This window comes from Corvus brachyrhynchos, unplaced genomic scaffold (assembly GCF_000691975.1).
Source record: "Corvus brachyrhynchos isolate BGI_N302 unplaced genomic scaffold, ASM69197v1 scaffold47, whole genome shotgun sequence".
Lineage (NCBI taxonomy): Eukaryota > Metazoa > Chordata > Aves > Passeriformes > Corvidae > Corvus > Corvus brachyrhynchos.
Genome location: NW_008239292.1, coordinates 189,182 through 216,082, shown reverse-complemented (window position 1 = coordinate 216,082; position 26,901 = coordinate 189,182). Strand labels below are relative to the sequence as shown.

The 26,901-nt window shown below is 45.4% G+C and overlaps 1 protein-coding gene and 1 long non-coding RNA gene across 2 annotated transcripts in view; both read right to left on the bottom strand.

Moving 5' to 3' along the window:
• Positions 1–26,901, bottom strand: part of TANC2 (tetratricopeptide repeat, ankyrin repeat and coiled-coil containing 2) — a 164,910-nt gene that overhangs the window by 13,764 nt on the left and 124,245 nt on the right. The window contains exons 14-21 of the mRNA XM_017740549.1: positions 17,492–17,600; positions 13,203–13,325; positions 12,147–12,171; positions 11,766–11,977; positions 9,724–9,909; positions 8,762–8,855; positions 4,167–4,300; positions 3,448–3,571 (exon numbers count right to left, since the gene is read on the bottom strand). Of these exons, the coding sequence (XP_017596038.1) occupies positions 3,448–3,571; positions 4,167–4,300; positions 8,762–8,855; positions 9,724–9,909; positions 11,766–11,977; positions 12,147–12,171; positions 13,203–13,325; positions 17,492–17,600 (1,007 nt within the window). The remainder of the gene's footprint in view (positions 1–3,447; positions 3,572–4,166; positions 4,301–8,761; positions 8,856–9,723; positions 9,910–11,765; positions 11,978–12,146; positions 12,172–13,202; positions 13,326–17,491; positions 17,601–26,901) is intronic.
• LOC108448248 overlaps positions 20,308–26,901 on the bottom strand; it is a 9,442-nt gene continuing 2,848 nt past the window's right edge. The window contains exon 3 of the long non-coding RNA XR_001864057.1: positions 20,308–20,477. This is a non-coding gene — a long non-coding RNA (uncharacterized LOC108448248). The remainder of the gene's footprint in view (positions 20,478–26,901) is intronic.

The following is a 26,901-nucleotide window of genomic DNA, read 5'->3' as shown; positions in this document are numbered from 1 at the left end:
CACAGACTGCAAGACGCAGGCTCAAGGGATGACCACGCAGAATCACAGACTGAGTCTGGTTGGAAAAGACCTTTAAGACCATTGAATCCAACTGTTCCCCCAGCACTGCCAAGCCCTCCACTAACCCCGTCTCCAAGTGCCACATCTTTAAATCCTTTAAATCCCTCCAGGGAGGGGGACTCCACAACTGCCCTCAGCAGCCTGTGCCAGGGCTGAACAACCCTTTTAGTGAAGAAATTATCCCTCCCCTAAACCTCCCCTACAGCAACTTGAGGCTGTTTCCCCTAGTCCCTTGTTCCCTGAGAGCAGAGCCCAATCCCCCAGCTGCCTGCACCCTCCTGGCAGGGAGTTGTGGAGAGCAAGAAGGTCCCCCCATAGCCTCCTTTTCTCCAGGCTGAGCCCCCTCAGCTCCCTCAGCCACTTCTTGTGCTCCAGATCCTTCCCCAGCTCTGTTTTCTTCTTTGGACACTCTCCAGCACCTCAACACATTGCCAGCCTTCTCTCACGTTGCCCACACTGCACCCAGGAGCCATTCTGAAGCTCTGGGAAAGCCCCTCCAGATGATCCTGAGTTGACCCAAGCCCAAATTTTGCTCAGGATAAAGCTTTGTTTCCTTCCTGCTTACTTGAACCAGCTTTGCCTTCAAAGCATGAAAGTCTTCTCTTATACTTTCCCTCTGACTCTTCTGGAGCAGGTGAGAAAGTTCCTGCAGTAAGAGGGAAGCCTGGAAAGCCATGTCATCACTCAACCTTCCCACTCATTTCCATTCCAGTGGAAGAGACACTCCACACCACAGGGTGACACGGACAGACTCCAGGGTACCCCTGCAGCAGAGCCAGCTGAAGGTCTAAGCAAGCAGACAACAGTAATGCCAAGAGGCTGCTTGAAGGCAGGCTGGGCATAACCTTCAGAGGCAGCTCTGGCTCCCAGTACAGCCTCTGCTTGACTCCAAAGGCATCCTTCATCCTTCAGGGATCTCTGACTTATTCAGCATTGAGGCAGTCAGACAGGAAACAAATGGATGGTTTTAAGGGCAAGTGGCTTAAGGTGATCTCATGGGATTGATCTATCCTGCAGCGGGAAGGATTCCATCTGGGTAAACCCAGTTTGCTTCTGGGAAGGGCTGGGAGAGCTGCTCCTTCCCTAAAAAAACTAACTGCAAGTGTTTCTTATGGAATGACTTGGGTTGAAATGGACTTTAAACACCACCCAGTTCCACTCCCCTGCCATGGGCAGGGACACCTTCCACTACATGAGGTTGCTCCAAGCCCCATCCAACCTGGCCTGGAACATTTCCAGGGATCCAGAGCCAGTCAGAGCTTCTCTGGGCAACCTGTGCCAGGGCCTCGCAACTCTAATCATAAAATATTTCTTGCTTCCATCTAGCCTGGTGATTTAATGATCCATCAGGCACAATGAGCCCACTTAAGTCAAAAAGAAAAGATTGACACGTGGAGCACCAAAAAGCTGCAGGGAATGGCCAGGATGTTGGATGGATTCTGAACAGAGGATGCACCCAAAGCTGCAGTGCCCAGGCAGGGTAACCCCCAAGGGATGATGCTCAAGAAAAACACCAAGGCATAGATTTTTGCAGGAAAATGAGATTCAGAATCAAGCTCCCTCCAAATGGAACGAGCACGAGGAATTATTTTGCTTTGTGTCACACAGATCTGTATAAATATCAGCTTTAGCAGAGCTGCCACCAGGGAAGTTTACTAATTCCCTGTTCACACCCCCATTATTTCTGGGTGTTAAGCCACAGGTAACTCTGAAATTTTGGGTTTCAAATTGATTGATGACCGCAACTTTGCTAATAAAATGTGTTTACAAACGCTGACTGCATTAATCAAGTACAGTCAAATGAGATTTGCTTTGCAACACACTAACTAATGCTTATGGCTTATGATTCACACACTTTGATTTTAATGAAACCTTGAGCAGGATTGTCAAAGCCATTTTAATTAAATGCACTGTGTATCATTGCACTCTGCCCAGGCTTGAGTTAACTTTTCAGGACCACGTGTTACAGTCTTTGCAGTGCAATTTATTATGATATTTAGAAGAATGGACCTCTTAAAGTAAAAATTTTCTTATTTTTGACTTTTTGGGCTCTCAAAGAGTGTCCAAAGAGCCAAAGAAACATTATGTGCATTTGCTGATGATCCCACAGCCCAGATTATCTTGTATTTTCAACCTCCTCTGAATGAGTTAGTCTCAAGCAGCATGCACAGTTCTCAAGTTTGGGGACAAAAAACCCCACCTTATTTTAAGCCTTTAAACACAGATTTATTAGTCAAGCTGAAAAAGGGGCCACATTTAATCTTGAAGATGGAGAGTGTTAATTTGAGATTTAAAAACAACAGAAGACCAGAAAAGAATTAATTGAATTAATTCCTAAAAAGCTCAAACTGATCTTTGTCACATCCCTGTGCAGGTTACAGCACTGAGCAGCAAGGATCCCACTGGCTGTGGCTCAGAACAGACAGATGGGAATGAGAAACTTGTTCTTGTAGATTTTACAGAGAAAAAATGTTCTTAACAACTATTACATAAAATATTCAAGTGTCTCACTCTTTGGCTAAGAGGTCAGACATAGGCAGTTACGAGATGAAGGAAATATCCTTTCCCAAAGAGGGATCTTACCTGGAATAAAAGTATCAAATAACAACACAACAATGCTATTTCTAGGAAAAAAAAAAATACCCAACCAAACCAACATTGGCTATTTGTCCAAAATAAAAGACAAAGAAGCCTCTAAGGAACAGCAGTAATCAGAACTGATTGTGTTTTCACAGGCAGCAAATTGTTCCAACTCACCTCAAGCAGGTACAGCAAGAATGAGCAAAACTGACCCATGTTCCTGTTGGCTGAGTAACCCTCAGTGAAAGAGAGTCATCACTGAAAGGACTGAGCACAGAGGAAGCTGTGGGTACAGAGCAGGCTGATTTATTTTCAGCAAATTCACCAAATCCTTGTCTGTGCTGGGGCCTTACCCTCCTGTTGGTGCTGGTGTCAAAAATGTGGGTAACAATATGAGAGCTAAAAATGGAAGTGTTACCACGTGTCCCCAGCTCTTGCCTGGCTGCCCTTCCGCAGCGATGCCGACGGTTCAATCGCATCTTGTGTTCATTTTTGTCTACAGGGAAAGTTCTCAGCGTGGTTCAAGGGCACATTCTTAAACCACTGCTCAAAGCATCTGTGGTTATTTTATTTGCTAACTCAGATGCGTGGTTTTGAGGCAGAGAGCACCAAGCAGGTAACACAACCGCCAGTCAAGATTAAGGCTATGACTATTCCAGCCTCGTTGTCCAATGAGCTGGACATGGTGCTCTCCCAGCTGTGGGATTACAATCCACACCCTGACATCACGAACTGCAGCTGAGCTGGAGCTGGTGTGGTGGGATGTGCCATGGCTGGTCCCCAACACCTCCCAACACGTGCTCTAACCTTGTGCAAGCAGAAACTCCACAGTGCCCAGGTGTCCCTCAGATGCAGCCATCATCAGGGGTGTCCGGCCCTGCTTGTCTGCCATGTTCACATCAGCACCGTGCGTGAGCAGGAGATCCACGATCTGCAACACACCAAGCCAGGACATAGGTTACACATGGCAACCCAGCTAAGAAGATGCCAGAACCAAGGAAGAGCAGAGCAGATCCCACATTCTGAAAACTCTCACCCCTCCAGGCATGGTGCCCTCTGGGATTGCTGATGGATGATTAGGGATTATGAGAAGGAAGAGAGGTATAAGGACAGGAAAAATATTCTTCTAAGTCATACGCATCCCATTTGCTTCTCAAATGGTGAGATAACCAGAGCAGCTGTGGCTGCCCCATCCCTGGAAGTGTCCAAGGCCAGGCTAGATGGGGCTTGGAGCAATCTGGGATAGTGGAAGGTGTCCCTGCCCACGGCAGGGGGATGGAATTAGGTGGTCTTTTAAGATCTCCAACCCAAACCATTCCATGCTTCTATGATAACACAGGACTTAAGCAAAGCTGTCTGTAGCCAGCCAGAACTTGGGGCGATTGAAGCATCAGTATCCCTTCTTTTCGCTCTGATCATTCCCCAGAAGAGCTGGGGCTTGTCTTCTCCATGCGTATTCCAGCAGGACAGAAGGGATGGCCTGACCCAACATCTCTGGCCATCCCAGGGCCCAGGACCCCACTCACCTGCCAGTGGCCCTGTCTGACGGCGCTGAAGAGCGGGACAACGCCCCGGCGGTTGGGCTGTGCCACCGCGGCGCCCTGCTCCAGGAGCAGCCTGCACACCTCCAGCTTCCCGCGCCCTGCGGCCGCCGTCCGAGCTGCACGACAGAGGAGAGCAGTCAAGGGAAGAGCCACATGCTCAGGGGAGTGTTCTCCTACCCAGAGCTGGGTCTTTCTGCTGGATACCAAAGTGATGGGGCCTGAAATGCCAAACCTATCTCACGGCAGGCAAAATGAACAAAGAAAATGGGCTGGATTGGTACAGTTTCAACTCCTGTCATTTTAGTTACCTCAAAGGTCAACTCTTCCATGAAAAGTTTGCATAATGTCACGGAAAAAGGCTGTTTAGGACAATCAGATTTTATTGTTTTCTGCAAGTCAGTGAAACAGGATGAGAACCACGAGAAGTATAAAATAATCTACAGGCATGTGTGACTGAGGTTCAAGGGGTGTCTGAGATTCAAATGTGACTGAGGTTAAAAGTGTGACTGAGGTTCAGGTTTGGCTGTAAAGAGATGTGATCATGAATCCATTATTGTTTTCCCTACTGCCAAAGCCATAGGCTGTGAGGCCGAATGTGTCTGAGTAGGGGCACAATATCCAGACAAAACACAGGTCTTCAGGTATTTGACAAGACCTTCAGCAACTTGTCCTTGCCTCATCTCACCATGACTACAAGGGAGCAAGTGAGGGATCAAGCAGGAGGCACTGACAGATCCCGCCAGCCACTGATGTCAGTCACATTTGCGGCTTTCCTTTGCCCAAATAAGTACAGAGCAGTGTAATCCAGATGGAGGACTTTTATTTTCCATATCCCACTTCACCCTGTAGATCTTTGAAACCAGGGAAACAATTGGAAAGCAAAATAGGATGGATTTGTTCACCTGTTTTCCAAGAAGAACACTATTTCTGGGCTTTGCTTCTGGCCAGGGCTGATCCTACCAGCCAGGGTCTTGGTGCAAACCCAAAAATATCTTTCATTTTCGTGTGCTCATGATACTACAGGTGGGTAGAAGCAACGCCGGAGAGCTCTTCCCCTGACAAAATGTGCTCTGATAACTCAGAAGTGTGGTTGAGTTAGAGAACACACATTCAATCTGAAAATAGCTCCAAGTTCAGGACCTGCTGGTGACTTGTTTCAGTATTAATTTTAGACTTTCTGGTTCCTCCCTCTCCCTAACTTTCTGTGCACTTCAGCACAGCTCCACTGGCTCCACGCTCTGCTGCTTCTGGTAGGAGTTGGAGCAGAAGGTGGGAGTCTATTTCTGACTGATGTCGCTTGTTTTTTCTTTGAAGTACATTTCTGTGGGTTGGCTGATTACAAGGTGTTGATGGCTTTCCAATTGCACCACTGTTAATGTTGGGGGATTTAATTAATTCTCAATTCTCTTCCACATTGTGGCTGAATTTTCTTCTCTTGGGGTTGAGAGACACCAAGAGTTAAAAGAAAAATCATTTTGCTGCCACAAGCAGAACATTCTGCAAAATCTATAATCAGATCCATGTGGGTTTTAAACGTAAGCTACAAATATAGAAGGAGGCAGAGGGATGGGCATGCAGGGCTGCTGGGTTCTATTTCTAAACCTGCCTGCACTTGAAATGTTGCAGGTTAATTTGAGGTATTTTACATCAAAATTACTTATGTTTGCAACAATGAAAATATTGTAAATCACTCTAGAGTTTGGTGTTTGTTAGGAAATGTTCTTTGGAGAAAACTTTACTGAAACGATCCATGATTATCTCCACTCCCCCTTGCAGTCCCTTCTGCCTGCACTGACACATCCTTCTGCTGCTCTGTTCCTCAGGGTCCAATCAACTGGTGTGGGTATGTGACTCCAGCCTGTCCTTTGCAGCTCCAGCTCAAGGGAAGCTCAAAAGCTCCTGTGCTACTGAGCAGCCAGACCTTGCTCCTCCAGGAGGAACTATGGAGGATGGAAATGGGCTGGTTTGAAGTTTTACTGTCTGCTGGAGAGCTCTCATGGCCCAGCACAACCAAGGTGAGTCCACTGAGCCCAGCCAAGGAGCAGCAACCAGGATCCTGGGCTGGTAAACAGGAATGTTCATTTTGCAGCTTTTCCATGAGGATGTAGTGCCAGAAGAACAACTCACCGTGCAGTAACCAAGTCTTGGCATAAACACCACACAACAGCTGCTGTGTTTCTCAAAACAGCTCTAACAGAGCCTGAGACTGGGTTCAGGTGTGGATGTGCCCATCTCCGTCAGCAAGCAACGTCAAGCCATGGCCTCCTACACCAGGGATCTGCAACAGCATATTCTGCTTCTGCTGCTGTGTTTTCTTGTGGAAAAAACAACTTTATCTGGAGAAGGAATCATTAAATTGCTCCTATCCAGCACATGTATCTGTTTCACAGCCTGGCAGCAAGACAAACAGCTTGCCGGAGATGTTTTTTGCACCTCCAGCTCTGATGGAGACAGCATAAGTGACTCAGAGACTTTTCTGCTGGGTTTTGATATTAGTTTTGTCCCAGGGGGAAATACTCCATCTGGAGTTGGCTATAGCGTGCTGTCAGCAGTTCCTAAACTTATGATGTCACTTGGCACTGCCATTTGGATGACATCAGGCTGATATCATCGAGCCAGGCACTCGACTCTGCTCTGTGGAAGATGAGACATGAGTAACAAGTATCAAAACCCATACAAGCCAGGATTCAGATTTTTAGAGCAGATTGCTATTTTTAGGTGGAAACCCGCATTTCTCTCCAAATTTATTTAAACTCTCTATTTACTTTTGGGAAAATAATACAATTATGTGAAAGAGAGTCTTGAGTTCCATATGAAGTTACACACTTGTTTCATGTAGACAAAAGGCTGCTCAGTGTGGTGGCTGGCTCATTTTTGCTCATTTTCCCATCCTACCTACTACCAATTTTAATGGTGTAAGTGGATATTCTTTTGACATGGCTCCCGAATTGTGTGTGATTTGTCACACAATTCCCAGCTGTCCCAGTTACTCAGAAACCCCCCTCTGACAGAGAAACTCTCAGACACCCAGTTAGTCCGTCTTTTGGGATTTTTGGAGGCAGAGGTGTGGGACAACAGAGATGGAAACAGGCAGGTTGGGAATGTCAGAGCTACCCAGGACATGGCAGGACGGGACGGGAAGGGAAGGGCTATCTGTAGTGCCTGATGCTGTCCATGAGGTTACTTTGCAGGGAGACATCTCAGTGGCTTTTGATCACACTCTGAAGGGATTGATCACTGTTTTATTTACAAGACAGTCCTTGTGACCCAAACACCAGAGACCCTTTTGGAAAATCCATTTGAGGACTGGCCACAGTGACTCACACTGTGAGTCACTGGTACAAAGCTGCTGTCCCATCACCAATGCTCAGTCATTTCACTGGGCTAATTCCACAGCCAATTTCTTTTTTCTCCCATGACACCCCAGGGACACTTTGAAATTGCTTATTTATTGTTGCCTCTATTTTGTCTAATAATGGCCCGATGCCCTTGCTGCTGTTACATTCCCATGGGTGCAGAACTGGCTCTTTCCCCAGTGCCCTGCGAGTGGCCCAGAGCAGCACAGCCAGGCTCCTTCCCAGGATACCTCATCCCTCAAGCTTTGTCCTTTAGAGCTCAGGACAATGCCCTCTGATAGACTCCATTCATCACATGGCTCTAATAAGGCCACACTTTCAAAGATACAGGTACAAATGAGCACAAAATACAACCCTGCTCCCCCCCCGCCTCCTCCAAATCAGAAACAACCTGAGCAAAGGCTGAGCCACACCCCAGCCAGCCCTCGTCCCCTTGGATCGTGTCATTTCTAAGCAAAGCTGACAGAATCACAATCCATGCTCCATTCCCCAGACAGGAACATTACCTGGGTGTATTAACCTGACAGGAACATCACCAGTGATGCAAATGGATAAGTGAGTTGAGTACAAATGGCAAAAGATAATATTTATGAGGTTGTTGCAGTTAAAAGCTAACAACTCCAAGTTGGAATGTCTCAAAAGAGAGATTTTAGTGGATTTAAAGGGGTGGATTTAAAGCTGTCCTTTTTTTTCCTGTGAGAAGTTAGGAAAGAATGGATTCTGTGTTGTACCTATCAATGCAGAAATGCAATACTGCACAAAAGAATATTTTTTTAACTACCTCTGCTTAAATAATGAGGAGTTTTCAGAAAATCAATGGATACTTTAACAATCACAGTGCTGCATGTAATGGGGAGGTGGAGAGAGAAACAAGGAGATGCTTTGGATAAGTATGCCCAATATCAAGAGAGAAACCACAGAATTGCACGTCCATCTCATGTTTCAGAGAAATCAGTGACTGGTCAGAATGCCCCATGTCTCATGCTCCTGAGAAGAGCCAGGAGCTGCAGTAGCTCAGGATTTTCAAAACCTAAACTTCTCTGATTTACTTAAGCTGAGTGCAAGCCTCATGCTGACACCTGTAAATCACCTGGAATCAAAACAGAGGAACTGATCCCTCATCAGAACAATGCCAGGGATCAGGGATGCACCAGGGGACTGAGAGGCCGTGAATACAAACACAAACATGCACAAAGAAGCTGCAACTTCTACAGAAATCACCTGTCTCTCCCCAAAGGCTGTCAAAGCTGTTGATCTGTGCTCTCTCCACCTCTTCTTCATCTTTTTCTGGAAGATCGAGCAGGTAGGAGACGATCTAAAACAAAACGATGTGTCAGATCATGAACTTGAATGTGTTACACAGGAACTGCTGACACCGTCACACGAGCTGCTCGGAATACACAGAGGGAAGGGAACAGTCTCTGCCTGGCACCCTGAGATCAAGGATATATTCTTCCTGAGATTAATCACTGAACCTGCTGCCCTGTACAAGCAAAAAACCCCAACCAAATGTCTTGATATGACGGCACGTGATGAGACTTGGCAGGGTCAGTTCCCTGTGGGACTGTGTCTGCTCTGTTGGAGATGACCTGGTGTGTGCAGCGGATGCATCTCCTGGAGGAGGTGAGGCTGAGAGGAGGTATTTGGTAGGAAAGAAACCCATTCTCAAGGAAAGGAGAAGGAACAGGGGCTGCCATTGGTCGCTGGGGCTCTGCGGAGGGGACTAGTGGCAGTGGTGGGCTTGGCACTGGGTTGGACTCAATGACCTTATAGGTCTTTTCCAACCTAAATTATTCTACACATAATTTTCCCCATCAGAAATCTTTGTCAGGATGGCAGGAGGAAGCTCTCCCCGACACCCAGTCCAAAGTTACATGTTCTCACACTCCCCATCCACGCTGGAGGAGTGGTGTAGGCAATGTGCTGTTCATCCACCTTATTATCCCTGCTTAAAAGTTTATTCCATAAGTTTATTCTGACAACTTAAAGGCTTGTTATGTTTCCTCTCCTGGACACCTGCCCAGACCACAGGGTTTGCCAAGGGATCGGTGAACACTGGGATGGGATGGGGAGGAAGAGCAGGACAGAAGTACTCTGGACTCCACCTCCAGATGCTCTTTGTGAGTGGGCAGGAAAGGCTCGACCCCTGGTTACCCTCCCCACAGAAGCAGGGTAGGCCCTACCTCGGTGTAGCCCATGCTGGCAGCGGCGATCAGGGCCTGCTGGATTGCGTGGCTCTTCTTGAACACTCCCTGCTGCTGCCCAGCCATGCTCCAGTCACACTGGATCAAGAACTTCACCACCTCCAAGTGTCCCCTGAGAGCGGCGTGGACCAGGGCGCACTGTCCATTTTTGTCCAAATGATCCACCTCGAAAAGAGATGACAAAATACAGTTAAACCAAATCATGCGCAAAAAATCTTTGCCTCTTCAGAGTTTCCAATCCCAATTTCAAAATAATGCCACATGTGCAAAATGCGCATTTTTCTAGTAAACGATCACTTCCATGACCAGAAAACAAACATTTCCAAAGCAATGTCCCAGGCTCCGGCATCATCTTGGCCACAAATGTTTGCTTTGGGGAAGCTATCATTATTTTTTTTAGGTTTCTTCAGTTTTCTTCAGACTAAAAGACTACAAAAATATTTTTTCCTTTGTGTCCTGAAGTCCAGCATTCAAATGTTCTTGTGCGTTGGAAATCACACTGGTATCATCTCCTTTAGCCAAATCTACAAAAGGAAAACCAGCTTGTTGTCCAGGTATCAGCTCTTTTGAGAGTCCCAGAAGTGCCTCAGCCTGCAGTCAGACACCGTAACGTGAACTCAGTGCAGGCACAGTCAATAGAAAATAGAGACAGTGCTTGACAGCTCTGGAGGAACTTATTTGGTTGTATTTTGGGGCACGGTTTCCACTTGATGCCTGAATACATCAGGTAGGATTTCTAGATGCTATCCCAGTAGCAGGAACTTGAAGAACACAAGAAAGGCAGGTCAATTATCATTGTCCTGCTGGTTAACCCCTTCTGTGCTCTGCAATGTACTATTTGCCATAAAAATAATAAATAATTATCATATAACGTATTTTACTAATATTAATTCATAGAATCACAGAATGGTCTGGGTTGGAAGGAATCTTAAACACCAGCTCATTCCACTCCACTGCCATGGGCAGGGACACCTCCCACTGTCCCAGGTTGCTCCAGGTTCCATCCAACCTGGCCTTGGACACTTCCAGGGATGGGGCAACCCCAGCTTCTCTAGGTGACCCATGCCAGGGCCTGACCACTAAATTACAGTAGTATAACACATATGAGAAATATTTCATATACTGTAACACATTCACATTAATAATATGTCAATATTTCTCCTTTCTCAACTACTGCAGTAATCAATATTGCAGTTTTCTGCCAATATCTCAGTCTTCAAACTACACCGAGCTGTGTTTTGGGGGTATTTCCTCAGTACTGTTAGGGATATTCAAGGAAAACTATGAGTGGCAGGACTTCTGTCACTAAACTCGCTCAAAATATCCAACAAAAGCAAAATTCCTTTTTTCCTTCATACTGTTCTCACATTATTACAGACAACACAACCCAGCAAGATCTAAACAGTCCCTCAGTCATCCTGACATCCGTACCAAAACTACACAAACCCATATTTTGCCTTTTGAACTGAAATTAAACATACAGAGAAACCACAAATTGTTTCCAGGAGGCTCCACTTCAAAAATCAGCACAATTTTCTTCTTCAACGAAGTATTTCAACTTGTCTTATTATATACAATTAAAACTCCGAACACTCATCACAAAGCTAAACAAAGGGGATTTTTCTAGGACAAGTTGATGGAAATTTTTGGAAAATGTGTCTCGGGGAGATATTTAAAGAATGTTTTGTGCTGGAAAAGCAGTGTTGCCATTTTAACCTTGTGAGGTTCAAGGAGTTCTCCAGAAATCTTGTGCAGGTCACCAGTGCAGCGTCACTAGGCAGCTCCTACCTCAGACCTGAATTCCAGACACCAATTACTGCCTCTCAGGAGTTGGTGTCAGTGTAGGACTTTTAAACCCACTGTGTTTTAGCAGAAAAAACAACACCAAAAGCAGCCTCCTGGCTTCATCTGCTGGAGGATGCTCCCTAGCCAGTGTTCCATGTCCTGCCTGCAGCTCCTACCCAGCCTTGAACAGATGTGGAACAGTTTAGATCAGCTTTTGAGCAATGTGGCTACTTCACCTTGGCCCGTTTCTTGCACAGCAGCACCACAATGCTCAGGAACCCAGCGGCGGCCGCGTAGCCCAGCGGGGGCAGGCCCCTCTCCGAAGCAGCATCAACGTTGGCCCCAAACTCCAACAGCAAAGCCACCATCTCCACGTACCCCAGGTGAGATTGGACACACAGGATGGGGGCATTGTTCAGAACTTCCGTCCGGTAATTCACGTTTGCACCTCCTAAAATCAGCGTAGCCCAGCGGGGTCAGGCCACTCTCCGAAGCAGCATCAACGTTGGCCCCAAACTCCAACAGCAAAGCCACCATCTCCACGTACCCCAGGTGAGATTGGACACACAGGATGGGGGCATTGTTCAGAACTTCCGTCCGGTAATTCACGTTTGCACCTCCTAAAATCAGCAACCGACTGACCTGCGCAGGGAAGGAGAGCTGTTGGCTGAGCTTTATGGAGAGACAGGAGTTTATCGTAAGGGCAACACTGAAACATAAACCAGGGCCCTGGGCACATCTCCAAACAAACAGCAAAGGACATAAAATGCTGAGTAAAAACATTTGCCCAATAGATGGTCCCATTTTAAGTAGATGGAGCAGTTTAATCATTCCCCAAGTGGCTAGGAAGTGGTCTGAAGGGTGCAGCCACCCTTTGTTTCGGAGCAAAGACACTCCAGCCCCACGGCAGCAGCTGGGGACATGGCAGGCATGGGGAATCAAAACACAGCTGTAGAGAGCTGTACTCAGCATCCTTCCCATGGGATCCCTCTCTAGGGCTGGTTTGGCTGCCCCACTGCGTGGCTCCCTCTGCACTCGGCGCCAGTGGAAAAGGCTCTACCTGATGCTGGAGAGTGACAAGGAAGGGACATGGGGACAGACACTGAGCCCATGTTGCCTGGGTGGGAAGGACCTGGGACAAACATCCTTCCATGTCAGAAAACAATTCCAAACCTGTATCTCTTGTCTGAAATCCTTTCTGCTGTAGAGATGGGCTCACTTAAGTCAATACATTCATATTACCACTGTAAAAGAAGTGCCTGAACCAGCACATGAGCACATGCTGTTGGATTTGCTGTTACCTCAGAGTTCATGCCTACCTAAGCCAGAGCCCTTTACATGAGCTGTCAAGTTCCAACATCAGTTGTCGCATTCCACATCTTCGGGAAGGAAAAATCCCATTTTGCACAGGCACAAACTCACTATTTGCTCATTGCAAGGAAAAGGAGATCCCTGGTCAAAGTAGCAGAGTTGAGGGACCACCCCAAATGGTAAAAAAATCTCAAGTGGACTGAAGGCCTCTCCTCAGCTCAGGATAAACACTCAGCAAACTGCTCAGGCTGCCCAGGACACTGGACTTGGCTCCAGTGAATACTCTGCATGGTCACCGCCCATTGCTGGAGCTTCTTGTGTGAGGTCTGAAGCCCCCAGTTCTCGTCCCCCTCCTCCAGTACCTTTATGTTCGGGGTGTAGAGATTTCTCAGAGATGCCAAAGCCATTGAAAGACCTTCAGTACTGTAGGAGATCCAAAGGCCTTGCAGGATAGAGGAAGATACCCCAACTTTTTTACTCAGACCCTGAAAAAGAGAAAGTAACTTAGATCCAAGCTCACAAATCTGCTCAGTTACACTGGGCAGATCATCCTGGGTCTCTGGACTTCAAAGGATTTTCAGGACAATAATGACTACACCCAAGATAATGTGACAATTTGCCATATCTGACCTTCACAATCAACTAATAAGCTTGCAGAAAATTACTTGTAAAGGTAGTAGCCATCTCCAAGGCCTAGGAAAGGCAGGATTAAACTCTGAGCAACCAGATCCATTCAACACCCTCACAAAATGTCATGTTAAGGAGCACAGATTGCTACTTCTTTTCTTTTTTAATAAAGTACACAGTATCTGCTCACAATAAGATAAATTCAGGAACTTTCAACGACAGCCGGGAGCAGCATGTCCTGGTCTCTTGTACCAGATTGTCTCCAGCCTTTCTAGTCGGTGTCCGTGATCACATTATACATAGCACACAGAATGTCTGACGTATTTTCCATCATCACTAACTGGCAGACCACAGTTAAGCAGGTTTCTCCCAGTGAACAGCTGGATGGAGGAGCAGAGGGCTGGGAAGGCCACTCCAGCAGGAGCCGTGCCGTGAGCATGCCCTGCCTGCTGCAGTTCTGCTGCTGGTTTCCCATGAAAGCCTGCTGGTTCCATGGAAACTGCACAGGCGTCTTTAATTCTATGTTGATAAGAAAACCCTGATTTCCACTTCCTTGCATGCCGGATGGTCATTTCCATCCCTGCAAAACAGCAGGATCCGGTTCCGGTTTGTGTGACTGCGACTGGGATGGTGATGGTGGAACAAAACCAGCAGCACAAGGTGGGATTTGTTTCCCCTGAAGGAAGATGTGCAGGAATCATCATCCCAACCCACTGCTGGACTCGGCTGCAACCTCTGATTCCTCTGTGTGAAAGATAATCTGCAGCATCGCCCTAGCCATCAACAGATTTGTCACTTGAAATGGTTTTATCACCAAAAGAAGCAATAGATTTGACAAGCTCTTATAAATAACAGCTCCATGTGCTTGTTTCCTTAAAATTCAGAGAGCTAAACCAAGAAAAATATCTGCTTGTGTTGAGGGAGAAAGAGCTCAAGAATTCGAGCCACTGTTAAATGCTGCCTTTGAAATGACACAACGCAGGACATTAGAGGTCAATATTAAATTTCATAAACTCAGGATGATGAAATTAGAAAGGGAAAGCAATTTATAAACAAAATAATTTAAAAATAGTTATACTACTATCAAGCCCATAAATGAGGTGCCTGAATCACCATCAGGACCAAGGAAAATGGTAGATATTTTGAAAATAGCCCTCTGAAGATAATCACAGATGCCGTAAAAATCTTAACTGTTGCATTAGAATATATATATATATACTTAGATATTAGTGCAAGACAAAAAAGGTGACATTTATCCTTTAAAGAAAAAAATACATTCAACACCATAATGATTCAGCTGCTGAAAAAAGCCTGCCCTATTTCTCATTTTACAGCTTGCATCTTCCTTTTCCAATTCCCTCTTCAGAACTGTGGAGCAGAGTGAATCCTTCAGCAAAAACAAATCCCAGCTTGATACAACATCAAACAAAAATATCATCAGTGGTTCCTACTTCATTGGGATCATCCAACATGAGACCAGGGTATGGCCTGACCATTTAAAAAAATTTGCCAACTCCCACAACCCCAGTATTCAAACAGTTGGTTTCTCCTGTCCTGTCATGTATGCAGCTGTCAGCATCCTTAATTTTCACCTTATCACTTCCTCTGCTATTTGGCCATTGGCACTTTACAGAATCCCAGAATTCCAGACTGGTTTGGGTTAGAATGGGTTACAGCCCATCCCATTCCACCCCCCTGCCATGGGCAGTGACACCTTCCACTAGACCAGTTTGCTCCAAGCATCACCCACTTCTGTATTACTGACATTTCAACTAATTTAAGATGAAATTAAAGCCTTCTCTTTGGCTGATTTGCAAAACATACGCCAGCCTGAAGTTTGGGTCCTCTTGTATCAGAGCCGCACATTTCTCTTGGTGCCCTTTTATTCCATGCCAGGCTTTTCAAGTTGGCTTTCCATGTGCTCCTGTTAAGACTGGTAACCTATTTAAAAAACTGAAACATTTGTACTTTTGCTTTTTTTCCCCCCTGAACTGTTTGAGGATGTTTGTGTTTAGAAGAGAAAGCAAAACCACCAGACCTCAGCCAGCAAGTGAAGATGGGAATGTGAAAGTGTCTTCCCACCACATGTCAGGTCAGCACTTTGTGTCTGTGCATCACTTACTTTTTTTACACCTGGAAATTCCAAGTGTTCCATCATCACCTTGCTACGGTACCAGTGGATTCAAACTAAGAAGGACTGGGGAAGGATAAATAAATTTTCTGAGATGTTTTATCAGAGTCTACCTCTATACCCAGTACTCCCTGTCTGGACAAAATGCTTTAGCTCTGTTCTAATATTCTCCTGGCTTCCTGATGAGTACATAAAATGGAATTATAATGGCACCGGGCCTCCATAAATACTTTCAAAATTAGGATCTTTGTGTCTACAGAAAGATCTTTGTGTCTGCTGCTGTAACATGGCAACTTGAGGAAAAACACCCTGAACTGATGACCTGACACGCTCCCTACTTGGCAGAAAACCCATGACCACACTGGTAATGGCTTCAGCAAAAGATCAGCCAGAATGAAAAGCCTGAATGGGAACAATGCTTGTTCAGAAACAAATACAGTCGGTAACAACTGGCAAAGAGGCTATGCATATACTCTTGGAAATATTTTCTTTAAAGAATGCTCAAGCTCTTAAACATGGTCTGCAATACTCCAGCCTAGTGCCTCCTTCAGAAACTAATGCAGCTCGTTTCACTGAGTAAAGACTCACAAATCCTCAGTAAATACTTGTTAAAATAAAGAAAAAAAAAATCTATTCAAGGAAAAGCAAAAGACTAAGTTACAGTTTCTCATCCAGCTAATTCAAACCCTTTCAAAACTTTGTAGTACTCCTAAACAACATTCTGCTATGCTTATCAGTCACTGTGACACTGATCTTCCTGCAGTGTTGGAAACCCAAGGATTCTGCTGAGTGATGAAGAACAGAAGGCTGGACTGACATTTGTCATATACTACCTGTCATTTTCTACCATTCTATATATTGCTCAATTAAACCTGGAATCTATGGGAAACTTGTCCACTTAATGAAAATTGTCATTTGCTCAGAGTCTTAATCCCTGTTAATCGGTTTCCACCATGGACGTGTGAAATGCAGAAGGTTTGCAACCAAATTCAGATATAAATGGCAGCTGAACAGTAAACTCAGGGCTGAATTTGGCTTTGGGAATGTAACTGAAAATGTGAAATTGATACCCTGAGGGGTAATGCACCAATCTGGGGTTCTTCCCTTTGGCTCCAGCCATTGCCTTCCCAAACAAGCAGACTTTGCTGCTACACCTGATGGTGAATCTGGCACAGGGAATACAATAAATAAATCCAACAGGACTGATACAAAGCAGAAATCAACTGTTTGCTCTAGGAAGAGAAACTGGAGTGCTGACGCTCTTAAGTCTATAAAATCATACAGCGACCAGATGAAAATACAGCCTTGTTTTTCCTAGGGTTAAGCACCCACAGGTCCTAACAGTTGTAAGAAATTCTGTATTTCCTGTGACCTTACAAATCCACCCTCTCATTCCCACCTTCTGGTACCTGGGCCAGCAGGAAGAATGGTACTTTGTTTATGGGTCATATTGATACTCGCATCCAAGTGTGCCTTCCAATTGCCCAAGTCTTAAATGTCTGTGTGAAGAGTAAGATGGACCAATCAGCCAATCTCAACAACCATCAAATTTTCCCTTTACAACCTCAATTTTGCATTGGATTCTTCAAAACGGCTCCTTTTAAGAGATTGCTTTTTTTCTAGATGCTGCTACAAGAACTTATCTTTCAGGGGAAGAAGCATCTTGTGGTAGAAGAGCAATTTTAGGTAAGGAGGCTATCCGCTGAATTTACAGTCTGAAGGAGGGTTTAATTTTAAGGATTTCTTAGATACCATTTTCTAAAGCTCACTTCTACATGCTTCAGCAGCCTCAAGCAATCACACTTCTTACACCAACCCCACAACAAGATGAGACTGAGTGCTGCCAGTGCTGGGGATGAGGTTGGCATAAACCTTCATTTGAATTTTTGTTACCTTAAAAATATGTGCTTTGAGAATGTGATGTCCCAGTTCAATAGTTTGCTGTCGATTTAATTTTCCTTCTTGTCGGGAAAACCAGAAGGCAAGTAGTGTGTGGCCACTCCTGAAATCAGAAGAAAAAGTATGTTAGTATTTCTGATTACACCAAAGAAACAACTTTTGAGGACAGTTTTTGCTTCTGCTAATCCTTCAACCACATCCAGCTTTGGGAAACAGAGCTGGCTGAATTCTCACTTGTAAACCAACAACTAATCGTGCCCTTTATTATTGGTGATCCCTGACAGCTCAACCTCCCCCCAGACATCAGCAGACAGCAAAAAAAGCCCCAATATATTTTCTGTGAGCAGATGTAAATTTAGAAACACCACAGGTACAATGTCATGAAAGCTGAAGTGTTACTTTTATAGTCATTTCGCAGAGGAGAACCACATTTGCAAAGCACGTAACCAACTTGAATATAAAATAAAAAATGCCATATTTAAAATATCCACACTTTGAATAAAAAGTCCTTTAAATGACAACTGCACTCTCTACCCTGTGGACAGTCCTGTGGAGTGAAACAACTTTATTTCTTTGTAAAACTCCTTTCTAAACACAACCTCCAGCTTTTCCAGTAATAAAGATGCTTCTGGCAATGCCCTACCAGGTTGACAACCAAAGCAAATTAACTGAACTACACACCGAGTCCTGTTTAAGGCAAAATATAATAAAAGAGACAATAACTTCTGTCGCTAGAGGTGATTTCTATTGACATTTTAAAACCTTTAAATATTTACAGACTTCCATCTTGTAACACTGCAATTTCAAAATGGCTGAATCTTCTCAAAGATACAAGAAGATGATTCTCCACACAAAACACACATGATGCAAAAACGTGACCTTTTAGTACCATTTCTGGGTGAGACCAACAAATACCTGCTCCTGCAGGTGCCCCAGGCACACGTGGATGCCACAGCAGGAGATGCAGCAAGCAGGGCAGGAGCCAGCAAGGCTCCACACTGGGATCTCAGTGGTCTGTGTGATGTTTTTTTGGTTTTACCAACAAGATTATATTCTTCCTTAAGCCCCTGGCTGCTCCCAAGGGAGTCCTTTTAAGCCACTTCATTTCTGGAAGTACATAAAAATGTGACTGCACTAAAAGCAATCAAACCCTTACAGCCAAGGAAAATAAAATATTTTATCAACTGTGGCTTTAAAAGAGCTTTTAAGGACAGGAAATGTTATTAGCTCATCCCTGTCTGGTAAAGCAAAGAAATACTTTGGACGGCCAGACATCTAGTTAAATATTACACAAGATAGAAGCTTTCACAGCAGTGGGGATTTACCAGCTCATCCCCATTCAGGGTGAATTACTGCCCATCTCAAACTCAGGAAAGAAGTGAATGACTTGTAATGCCCTGGCCAGGTGTTTGGCAAGGTGCCCCCCGAGCCCTGCCAATGACCCTCCTTTTGGATCAGTAACACATGAATTTGTGTGAGCAGAGCCCAGTGATGCTCTGTCAGCCCTCGTGGTGCTGGGAGGACAGGAATGTGGCTGCTGGAGGAGTGGGATGAAAAAAAAATCGTATTTTTCTGACGAGGCAGGACTTGATCCCCAGGTTTGGACAGGTGAGAGAGCACCACATCCCATTTACAGGTTAGCTGTTGCACTGGTGGGGAATTCTGTTGTGCTTCATTCCAAAACACAGCTCTCTTTATAGAGGCACCATCAACTCAAGTAACTGTTTTCTGAAATGTTTTTACTGACTGACAGCACTTTCACTCTCAGGGTGACTTGACCATAAAAAGAAATTGAAGAAAACCCCTTTTTTTGCCTGTCAAGCTGCTCTCCACACCTTGGCCTGGCACACGGCCCGTGCCGGGATCCCACTGCTCCATGCTTCCCATGACTGAAGAAGGAGAAGCCTCTCCAGATGGTGCCTCTGCCCATCACAACACAGCTTTGATACCTCAGCTGAGTGCTGAAAATCCATCATGATGCCTTAGTGCACAGGGCAGCGCCTCTGATCCCACGCATCTGTGCTGTGGGAATTCTCCATATACCACGAACAGAAGGGACAAAACACAAAAAGCTGGGACAACAGAAGGGCCCTGAGAGTGGTTATAGCACTTCGAGGTAACCCCAGCTTGTTGCCTTGCATTCCTTTGGCTCCCCCCCTCTTTGGAATGGGAGGAGAACGTCAGGTTTCCTGTTAGAGGAGACAGACAAATGCATTTGCTCGTTACACTGGTTAACCTCTGGGAATGTCCATAGGAAGGAAGGAGAAACAGATCAGGAAACAAGTGACTAGGAAACACAGCTTGAGTGTTGCCAGATACTGCTGGAAGTCAAGTGGAACAGCAATTGCTGGATTTAACCTGGCCCCATTCAGCCAGATTATGAAAACCTGTGATTGCTGCAATACACTCAGTCCATCCCAAAAAATCATCAGATTCACAATGCCGTGACAGGCTTTGAGGAGGGGCCAAGGTGTTCACCTCCACCCAAAGACTGGTGGTGCAAGTTCAAGAACTTGTAGGTTGCTGACAAGGCAGCTGGAGAGAGACTTTGGACAAGGGTCTGGAGTGACAGATCAAGGGGAACGGCTTCAAACTGACAGAGATCAGGTATAGATCAGGTATTAGGAAAACATGCTTCCCTGTGAGGGTGGCCAGGCCCTGGCACAGGTTTCCCAGAGCAGCTGTGGCTGCCCCATCCCTGGAAGTGTCCCAGGCCAGGTTGGACTGGGCTTGGAGCAACCTGGGCTAGTGGGAGGTGTTCCTGCAGGGGGTTGGACTGGATGGCCCTTAAGGTCCTTTCCAACCCAAACCATTCTAAGGTTCTATGATTCCGTGATTCAGAGCCATCAGTGTGAGGGTTCGTCCCCCCTGCCATGTAGCCCTGGGAGGGGGGCAGGGGGTTCCCTGTCCCTGCTCAGCCTCGTTCCCCGTTGGTTGGTTTGTGTTCCCCCGCGCGGGCAGGGACCCTCGGGCCCCGTGACTGCGGCAGTTCCTCAGCAGAGCCCCGGCCATGGGCTGCAGAAATAAACATCTCTGAAACATCTGCCAAGAGTTGGTCTATATATCTTTCTTTTCCACTGCCTCCTTGTTTGATACATCGTGTTACAGAACGCCCAGTGTAACACATCAGCTCCTTCCCTTTCTGGGGAGATGCTCAGGCAGGGGATCAGGAGCCGTGTCTTTCTGCTCCAGATTGTGAGCACCTGTGCAAAGGGACCCTTCAGCGATGCCCCTCTGCCTCTGGATTATCACAGGACAGCAAATAATACTAGGCTTTTGCTTGTTGGTGGAAAACTCTTTGAGAACATTTAGGAAGGCTCTGAATGGATCAGTAACTGCATTAATCCTAAGCATGAATTGATGATCCAGAAGCTTCTAAGGTGCCTGTTCTTCGCAGCAAGAGCTGAAGTGCAGCTCCTGCCTGACACACCAGCCCAGGTTCCAGTCAGCTCCTAAATTGCTTCTCTGCTGCAGTTGGAAGGGTATTTACCTGAATTTAATCATAGACATGACTTTGGTGTTACGAATAAGGCATGTATGAACTACTCCAGAATAAAGTACAGTATTAATGAGTGATACATTACCTCTGCAATGCTTCCCAGACCTTGGCTTTGGGCTGGTTGATAAATACTTGTTCTGTCAACATTAATTGGAAACTAAACCAGACTGCAACAGCACAAGGTTGTTTTTTTTTAATACAGCAGAGTGGCAGTAATGAATTCTACATCAAGGAGCTCAGTGAAATGATTTGCTTTGAATTTCACCACTGCAGAGTTTATCATCAGAGATTTTTCTATTTTTAATGTAAGATTTCTTTTTTTTTTTTTTTGTGAAAAATTAATAGCCCTGACAGCTCAGATCCTGCAGCTTTAGTCTGCTCTCTGTGCCTGTATTGATTCCTCTAATGGTCAGGAGTCTGCCTAGATGGGCACATATGTGTTTGGGTGTGTGTACGTATGTACATATATGCCGTGTGTATATATAGATACATAATTATGTATGTGTAAGCATATATTTATATTTACATATGTAAAAAAGACATAAAGATAAGTCTCTAATCATTCCAATGCCCTACACAGCATGAATTAGTGCACACCTACAGCAGCTCTAAGGAAGGCAAATATAAGAGAAGGCTGCACATGAGCTTATGTGGAATTATGGAACGGCTTGGGCTGGAAGGGACCCTAAAGTCCATCCAGTGCAGCCCCCTGCCATGGGCAGGGATATCTTCACTAGACAAAGTTGCTCCAAGCCCCATCCAATGTGGCCTTGGACACTTCCAGGAATAGGGCAGCCACAGCTGCTCTGGGCAACCTGTGCCAGGGCCTGACCAGGCTTTCAGGAACGAATTTTTTCCTAATATCCAATTTAAACCTACTCTCTCTCAGTTTGAAGCACAGTCCCCAGGTGACCCCATTCCTCATGTCACAGATGGAAAAGGACAAAGTCTCACTGATAAAATACTGATGTGACCAAAGAGCAGTGAAGGAGAATGGTTAAACACAAAAGAAAATATTGAAAGCTCCCAGATGTGTGTCATCTAAACTCTTCCAGTCCTCAGGTAAAAAAGATTTTGAAGGGTGAAAAAGTACTCCAGTGTTAAGGCATTTGCAGCACCAGAGCAAAAGACAAGCAAAAAATAAATGAGAATCAGTCCTGTTCACTTCTGAACTACCAAAGTCCAAATTCCCTGATTTACACCCACATCTCCCTTCTTCCAACTAATCCCATGAAAACAGTCCAAAATCAAGAGATCTGACATTGTGCCCAGTGAATCTGCTCTTCAAAAGATGTGTATTCATATTTAATTCAGCTCTGCCAAGTGTAATGTTATAACTCCAGTTCAGAGACTAATGTGTGCTCCAACAAAGCCCAGAGCCTCTTCCCTTGCAGAATGATATCTGGATGTCTGTCCTGGCTGCAGAGAGGCCAAGCTCAGCTCCATGAGCCCCTCTTGAAGGAACAGTTTATCACCTAAATTGATTTACTGATTTTTTTGTAATGTAGTTTCCCTCTGATGTTATAATTGCAAATTAACTTGGAAGGAATTCACATTATAAAAAAAATTCAAACAAAACAGTCAAGGCTACTTTCTCCTGCACTGCTGGAAGACGATTTTGCTCTAAAAGTGGGTCTTAGGATTTGAGGAATAAAATAACAGGAAGAATTTTAGTCACATTTCTTTCTTCGATCAGTTTCTGCTGATCAGTTTTCTCCACTCCTTTCTTCTTGGTGGCTCAGTGCCACAGGATGGATTATTCTGTGAATATTTTCTTCCATTTAGAAGTGAAAATGGCCCAGCAGACAGAAGTTTAAAGTCCAGAAGAAAAAGAACAGATTTTATGAGGACAGTAACTTAAGACATGAAATATATTCAATCCCCCTCTGCATCCCAATGCTGAGGTTTGATGTCTAATGAGCCAGTTAAAACGAGCTGCTCCACTGATATCCTTTCTGGTGGTAGTGATCACATCTGCTCTCCATCTCATCTGCTATCATTTATAATCTGTCTGCCTTTTCTCCTCGTCTCTTCCAACTGATGCTGCAGCTGTAGCTCTGACTGCAGTTCAGGAGAAACCTGCAGAAAAGTCACTTCACTGCATTGCTAAATCCCTGTTACAGATCCCCAACTTGCTTCCAATGGCTTCAGTAATTTATTTTTGAATTCTGCTTTCTGCGTGAGATTAGAAAGGGACTCCAAGAGAGCTGGAGAGAGACTTTGGACAAGGGTCTGGAGTAACAGGACAAAGGGGAATGGCTTTCCACTGCCAGAGAGCAGGGTTAGATGGGGTATTGGGAAGAAATCCTTCCCTGTGAGGGTGGGGAGGCCCTGGCACAGGGTGCCCAGAGAAGCTGTGGCTGCCCCATCCCTGGAAGTGTCCAAGGCTGGGTTGGACGGAGTTTGGAGCAACCCGGGACAGTGGGAGGTGTCCCTGCCCATGGCAGGGGTGGAACTGGAACTGGGCTTTGAAGTCCTTTCAACACAAACCACTCCGTGATTCCCTGACTAGAGTTAACATCTTGAGATGCTGGAGATGTGGAATTTGCATACGGTAAATTTCCTACACTCACTTTGTTGAGTTATTGCCCATTCTTTTTACATTTTAAAATGTACTGGGTTCCAAGTCATGCAGTCAAAAATTCTGGAAGTTCCAGTTTATTCTGGAAGACATATGGGAAGCCTAGAAGTTGTATTCTCAGAGTCAGCACTCCATACTTGGTGAACAGATTGGGTTTGCCCCTCCAGTTTACTGGAGGACATGATGATGGACTCATCCCTGTGATTCACAAATATGGCACTCACTAAATATGGCTTGAGGGGTAAATTAAAAGAGCAAGAAATGCTGGACTCTCATTCCCATGCAATGGGTGTAGAGGAAGTTCTGTCCCAAATGACAACTCAGCCACCACTTCTACCGTGCTCCACAATTCTGCCAAAATTAAAGCTGTGGAAATGATCTTGAACAACCAGATCCCACGTTAATCTGCTAATTAATTGCACTAACTCAGTACAGGCCTTGCACAAGTGCAGATGACCAGACAGCAGGCTGGGCAAGGAAATAACCTGACCTCATGTATTTTGGTGGCATGTGGCATCCAGCCCATGGCTGGAGATGGGGAAACAACTGACATGTCCCTTGTGGCTGTGCCAATCTGGCGAGTGCTGCCTGTGCCTGTACCTGGGGGCACTCAGAAAGCCCACTGTGAGCTACAACACTTGCAGAGCTACAAGACTGGCACTCTGGAGCAATGAAAAAGACACTAAGAGAGGTAATTCCAAGTGTAAAGCAATGCCAAATAATGATGGCAGCCCCTTGAGAGCTGGTGCTGCTGCCAACCAATTTGGAAAACCTGATTATTCCATCTCTGGCCCCACAAGGTGCCAGTGGGCACTGCATTATTTTTACTTTTCTGCCTAATATATAAGTAATTCTAATAAATTCTGAACCCATTATTCTGCCTCACCTTGAATTCAAACAATTTGCCTTTGCTTTGCTGAGTAAAATCCATCCCACATGGATGTGGAGAAAACACTTAAGACCTACCCTGGGTTTTGGTGAACACTTGATTGTTTCTGCTGACAATCAATCAGTGTATTTTAAGAGCTTTTGAGAGTCTTATAATAAAAAAGAGGAAGAAAATCAATTAATCCATGCACCATAATGCCCAAGTGAGCTCCATATGGGGGATTGAGCCGGGGGTAATTTTTAAGAAGTTAAGATGTGCAATGCAAGGACCAACTCCCCATTTAAAGCTGTTTGTTGTATCCCTGAATTGTTAGAAATATCACTTTCACCAACTTCTTTTTCTCCAAACTTTCTAAATTAATTATCTTTACACTGAGGACTGTTATTTGTCAATCAGATTCAGCATTACATCAAAATAAAACAAAACCCCCTGATTTTTCTCTAAAGCCTTCACTCTATCATTTTGCTAGGTAATACACAAAAACATTAATTTTGCGTAGGAAAAGTCTCCGCTTGCAATATGATCCCAAGAGAGAAAGGAAAATATAAAATACCTACAGAGTATTGTACTAAAAGACAGCTCTGCCAGAAACCATGGCAACTCGGGTGTTAGATGAGAGCTGCATCCTCTTGCCTGGATAGCTGCTGCATGTTTATCCATGCAGTGTGTCTTGATTTGGGGTTTGAGGAACAGACTTGGTTTGTGGATGTAGAAGAGGAGGGAAGAGGTGAGGAAATGGCCTTGTTGTGGGTTCATACAGTGCTTAGTCTTCAAAATTCACTGCCCTAGGAACAGCAACCAGGAGCAAACCTATGCCAAAAGCACCACGTCTGCTGCTTCCCACCTGGTCCAAGTTCCAGTGCTGCGCAGGTCACTCCGCGGAGCAGCACGGCCGTGCCAAGGTGACCCTGGAGAGCAGTCCAGGGACTGGGGGCTGGGGCTCAGCTCACATCAGTGAGCAGCTGCAACAGGCCACACGAACTGCTCCAAGGACTCAAGGAGATGGGAATGACTGCCTGAGCAACACCTGGATGGCAGGTCCCTAAAATTAGGTGAGGTCTGGCTTCACCAAGCCAGAGGTGAAGCGCTTGAGGTGAAGATCTAAAGTGCTTCATTCTGCTATGGTCCCACGGATGCTGGGACATCCCCACGCAGCACAAAGTGCCTCTTCCCTCAACCACCACCACTAGCACACACAATGTTTGTTGGTCCAGTGCCACCCTGAGACACAAAAGCCCAAACTGGGATACTCATACAGGCAACAGCACTGAGAGGAACTTTTTCCTACCTTAGCTTTCCTGTATAAGAAAAGAAAATCTGTGAATCTGCTTCAAAGCCCTGTGTGTGGGGTAGAGGAGCAGCCTGGAGACATTCACCTCATCCAGCCTTATTTGTCAATACTGGAGACATCTCCTGGGGAGCCCCTCATCCTGAGATTCCTCATAACTCAGCTGGAGGAGATGCTTCCCAGGCATTCCTCATCTGACCTACTGTAGCCTTTTAGCTCAGGATAAAATGAATCACTCTAATTTCTCTCCTCTGACTATAAAGCAAGTCTAGACAGGTAACTCAGATGTTTATACTTAAATCTGGATAAAATAATTTCACTTCTGGGGTCCGTATCTGACTACAGCTCTCTTACTGCCTTGCCAGGGCAAATCACTTTATTTCTGTCTCGCTCACAGCCCCTTCAGCAGCAGCACAAGGATAAAACGTTCTATTAGTCTTGTAAAAGCATGGAAAATAATTGCACGGAAGTTTCTGATTAAGTCTGGGCAGAAAGCAGCACTGCACTAGAGCAGGATTTAGGTTTAGAAATACAAGCGGAAGAGGAATGTGCAAGAAGAACCATTTTCTCCGTGTACCAGTCACAAAAGATTGGGTTTTTCCCTAAAATGTTTTATGTTATTTGTCAGGGAAGCTGCCTGGTTGATGTGCTGGCCTGACAGGCTGGGGGGATCGTTACTGCAATGCTGGTTAAGTGCTCTGGCAAATGCCTCACTGGAGCCCTGCGTTAAAAAATGGAGGGGCTAGGAGGGGTTCCTCTTTGGGGAGACCAGCAGTGAGAACGTTACCCTTCAGAGCCAATCAGCCTCTGCTTTGGACAGCAAACGCATGATGAGGGTTCAAAGAAGAGGGTCAGCATCTCGATGGGCTAACCAAAACCCCAGAGGACGGAGATCTGCTGTTTTAATGCCTCACTGGAGCCCTGCGTTAAAAAATGGAGGGGCTAGGAGGGGTTCCTCTTTGGGGAGACCAGCAGTGAGAACGTTACCCTTCAGAGCCAATCAGCCTCTGCTTTGGACAGCAAACGCATGATGAGGGTTCAAAGAAGAGGGTCAGCATCTCGATGGGCTAACCAAAACCCCAGAGGACGGAGATCTGCTGTTTTTCTTAAAAGCATAGACAAATGTGATAATTCCCGGCCACTGCAT